The sequence below is a fragment of the Cydia amplana genome, chromosome 13 (genome assembly GCF_948474715.1).
Source record: "Cydia amplana chromosome 13, ilCydAmpl1.1, whole genome shotgun sequence".
In the NCBI taxonomy this organism is placed as follows: Eukaryota; Metazoa; Arthropoda; class Insecta; order Lepidoptera; family Tortricidae; genus Cydia; species Cydia amplana.
Genome location: NC_086081.1, coordinates 1,778,487 through 1,782,988, shown reverse-complemented (window position 1 = coordinate 1,782,988; position 4,502 = coordinate 1,778,487). Strand labels below are relative to the sequence as shown.

Below are 4,502 nucleotides of genomic sequence, written 5' to 3'. Positions count from 1 at the left end.
CCGCCTTTACTGTAAGGTTTTAAGTCACTGAAGGTCCCTTTTGGTTGGGACTTTGTGCGATCCTGCCTACACTTCCAGAGTTTTACAATAATCTTCGATCTTCACGCGTCACTGGAGATTCGCTTATACGGAACGAAAATTGTCTATGGCTTGTTAACTTTTTTGGGTTAAGATACCTAAAGATAAAGGTATCTAGAGCAGATAAATCCAAGGATACCATGAGATAAATCGTATGCGAAATCGATTTTTATTTTATTTATATCTTTCCAATAAGTTTGAGTTGATAAAAGTCCGGTTATAATTTTGGTCAGTGCATTAAAAGTAATGTTTACCTGAATTTGGTCAATTAATGAATCGTTAAATTTTATATTCCTTTAAGTGCAAATGATTGGACATGCCTTACTATGCTTGGAAGTCGTTTACGATTTGTTTAACGCTTTAATTGATTTCAATGTTTTTAATTACTTGCATTTTATTACAGCACTTGACTTAAGTGATTTCATAGGGGTTAAAGTAAATAAATTGATGCTAAAATATGTAGACAAAAATAGTGTGCAAAATAAAACTGAAAACATAACGATAACAATTAAAATTTATTACAATTAGAAAATAAATAAATCTCAAAAGAAGAATCTCGTATAAAAATATATTAATTAATATGGCAATAAAACTTATACCTAATCAGGGGGTTTACCGCGAAAACCGAAATTCGCAAATTGCGGGGATCTTTTTCTTTTACTCTTATTAACGCATAATTAGAGTGACAGATAAAATTGCCCGCAATTGACGAACTCCGATTTTCACGGTATAGCCCAGAAAGCAGTCCATCACAAAACACTTCACGTCACGCGAACGTTCTCTCCATGTACGTATCATAGTCAAACTCCGCAAGAAACGTCTCGAAGGGGGATAGAGAATCTTCCGCGCACTCCGACCGGCTTTCCATCTCCGTTGAAAACTCCGATAAATCCGAGCAAAGCGGGGAAGCCCAAGGGTCCGGAGTAGGCTCTTCACTGGAATCCCTGAGCGCGGCTGAGAGAGCTGTTATATACTTCATAGCTAATCTCAAAGTTGTGATCTTGGTTAGCTTCTCGCAAGGTACTGGTGTTCCGGTGATGGCCGCAGCAGGCACGGCTTGTCTTAAGGTCTCGAAGGCCCGGTTGATTTCCCGCATGCGACTTCTTTCCCTCGCGTTGGCGGTTTTTCTCCTGTACTTGCTGAGGGGTTGCGGCGCCCGGCGCGCGCGCGGCTCGCGTGAGCGCGCGGCGCGCGGTCGCAGCTGGTACTTGTCGTGGTCGGGCATGGAGTGTGGAGTGCGACTGGAGCCGCAAGCGCCGCCCGCGCCCGAATTCCGAAAAATACGCTCACTCCGCCTACTCGCCCCGCTTCGTTCAAGTACAATCGCTCGGATAATTGCTTAAACGCTGAATGGGCTCGATTTATCACTATCTTCTAGAATCTCGTCTTGCATTGTGCAATTCATATCCTTGATAAAATTACACTGTTAACGTTTGATGAATGACAAAACTTTAAGATTATTTAAACACAAATACGGTACCTTCGTGTATGTTTTCCGGGTCAATATTACAAACTGGATAATTTTAGACATTTAACTACCTCCTTAGTCATAACATTCGTAAAATCGTGATGAATATAATATATGCTATGCGTTATCTCATCACTCCGTCATTCATCGATTTAGCGTCACTAAAGTTTAAGGCGCTTTAGCACCCGAGCGTACTTAAGTTACAATGAATGAACGACCACAAGCACGCATTAAGTAAGGCAAATATTGCTGATCAGATTAGCATATTGATCCAGCATTTCCGTGGCTCAGCCTCCGCTGATTGTGTGGCGACCTTACAACTTCTGTTTCGTGTGGGCTAGTAAATGTTAAGCGTAGGCTTTTAGTGCTGTGATTATGTAATGGATACTTTTAGAAAACAACCTTATGAGTTGTCTAATTGACAATTCTTAACCCCTTACCGCATAAGTAGCCATATATGGCGGATATGATATTCAACTCTATTGACAGCTATTTAAAGTTCAAATTAAAACAAATATATTTTATTACATGCATTAATAAGGGGTTAAGTAGATAAATTAAAATAATATAATAATACCTTATATTAAAATAATATAATATTACCTTATATTAAAATAATATAACTAAACCTTATTTTGAAATGCCTTCTTATACTTTAATTAAATTTAAAATTTTTAAAATAGGTAAAATAAATAAAGTAGGTACAAAATGTCAAACAAAGTTTGTGAGTAGAAAAGGCGCGAAATTCAAATTCTCTATGGGACGATAACCCTTCGCACCTACATTTTTTAATGTTGCCGCTATTTTTTACTGACGGAAATGGCTTGACAGACTATAAAATATACCTTATTGGTACGTACAGACCACAAAACACAATTAAGTTTTTTTTATTGGCTGATTACGAGGAAGCCCAAAACAAGGAAACGAATTGAAAAAAAAACGCTGATAAAAATTTAAAACGTTAGCGAAATATTATTAGTAACTGATTAATAAAATTACTTCTGCCGCTAATATCAGAGCAATGGAAGCAGGTTGTCAACTATTGCTATATTTGGATAAAAGGCGCTTATTGCCATACATGAAGGAAGCATGTGAAAACTTTTTGCAAAAGTTGAATGACAAGTTTACCCGTTTCCCGCCATTTCGGTACCTGCTTGAGATCGACGTTATGGATCTTATTGATTTAGTTCCTGATGTAGGAAATCTTCTTTTGGAAGAACCGTTGAAATTACAGCACAAATTCAATGAAATTCTATTTGCTTGTCTGCAAAACGTGAATAATTACACTCATGGTATAGAATTTCCTCAAGTTGCGGTTACTTTGAGGTTGAAAAGTGTACCTACTTTTTTATTGCGCACTAATCCGCGTAATTTCACGGGGTTCGTGCATTTCCGAGGGCTTCTTCTAGCTATTTCGAAACCTGCAAGTTATGCCTACCATACAGTTTGGTCATGCCCCGAAGAGTGTGAAGGGAGCGAGGTAATTTTACAATACATACCGAAAGTACTGCCGAAATGCTACGTCTGCAAAAGTGTTCTCTTCGAAAACAGCGGTTTGAAGCGATGCGGCGAAAAGGTGACCGCTACCTTTCTGTTAAAAAGACAAATGCTTACAAAACAGTTTATGATCGTAGACGATTTGATCCCTAAACTAAAACTAGGATCAATTTACGATATTAATGGAGTAATACTGAAAAAGATTACATCAATCTGGTCGATAGAGGAAGTTCTGCCTTTGGCAGCTCCGGTGACTAGCCCGATACCTTCAGACATCGCGAAATTGTACAGGGACTGTAATAATGGGATACCGTGGTCGTTCATATACTGCCTCGCCTCAAGTTTAGGGCTGAACGTCTGTCCTTTGAACACATTTATGGAGCTAAAGATCAGCCTTCTGCTGAGCCTGGCCAGTGTGAAAGCGAACGCGTTGAACTCTTCTAAGATTATTCACGTTCTCGTCGCAAATTTCGATACCAGATACGTTGGAGAAATCATGGCGCATGCTGCAAAACTTGCTGACCGATCAGTCTTCTTAGGAACATCTAACACAACTGTCTCGACCGCTCTGATAGCGAGCTCTGGCGGAGTCTGTGCAATGCCTTTACCGCTACACTCATACAAACAAAAGCAGACTTCTGCTATTTTAACTGCAATCGAGAGTGGAGAGATTTCAACGGAAACCTGTAAAACGGACTTACGAAGCGCAATATGGGCGCAGGGAATGGATTTTAAGAAGATAATACTCTTCAACGTAGCGAACGTCTTTGGGACGGTTTGCCGAGGCGATTTAGGCCAATACACTGACGAAGTTTTAGACATGATGCTGCAAAGGGCTGTAGAGCCAGAAGAAATTAGCGAGGAGGAAATCAAAGCTAATAAAGACTTAGCGTCCTATTTGGACATGGTAGCTGGTGTGAAAGTGAGTCTGGATGACCACACTGAGAGGCTTTTAAGGAACTACATGCTAGCGGCCCGTAGAGAGATGCCTAAAGGAGTTTCCGTTGGGAATATGGGAGCTTTAGTTCTGACATGTCTGACATCAGCCAGGTTATGTGGAAGAGCTGTAGCCAATATTAATGATGCAGTATTTGCTATCTGGCTTCACATCAGTGGCAGCCCTGAGCCAAGGATCGCACCAGACGAGTATTTACGACCTCCTTCGGATGTGAAGAGATTGGCAAAAGCAATAGACGGGTTTAAGAATTGGTTGGAGCAGTTTACATGTAGCATGATGGAGATTTTGTAACATTTTCCTTGTCTGACAAGGGCGTCAAGACTATATAATTTAATTGTTTTTATAGCTTAGATTATTACTTTAGGTACGAATGTATGTATCTGTTCCATTGTGTCTTTTGTTTCCTGTTAGTGGTTGTATAAATTATTATACCGAATTGAAATATAATAGATATTTAAGTATTAAATGTTGTATATTGATTTCTACAGCACCCATCAAAGT

At 39.5% G+C, this 4,502-nt stretch overlaps 2 protein-coding genes across 2 annotated transcripts; one reads left to right on the top strand and one right to left on the bottom strand.

The window, feature by feature from the left end:
• Positions 1-819: 819 nt before the first annotated feature.
• Positions 820-1,549, bottom strand: LOC134653217 (helix-loop-helix protein delilah-like). Its single transcript, XM_063508545.1, has one exon. It carries the CDS (start codon positions 1,301-1,303, stop codon positions 845-847), a length of 459 nt encoding a protein of 152 aa, XP_063364615.1. The 5' UTR covers positions 1,304-1,549; the 3' UTR covers positions 820-844.
• Positions 1,550-2,561: 1,012 nt separating this feature from the next.
• Positions 2,562-4,292, top strand: LOC134653619 (uncharacterized). The gene has a single exon (XM_063509014.1). The coding sequence runs from the start codon at positions 2,568-2,570 to the stop codon at positions 4,290-4,292; it is 1,725 nt and encodes a 574-aa protein (XP_063365084.1). The 5' UTR covers positions 2,562-2,567.
• The last annotated feature ends 210 nt before the right edge of the window (positions 4,293-4,502 follow it).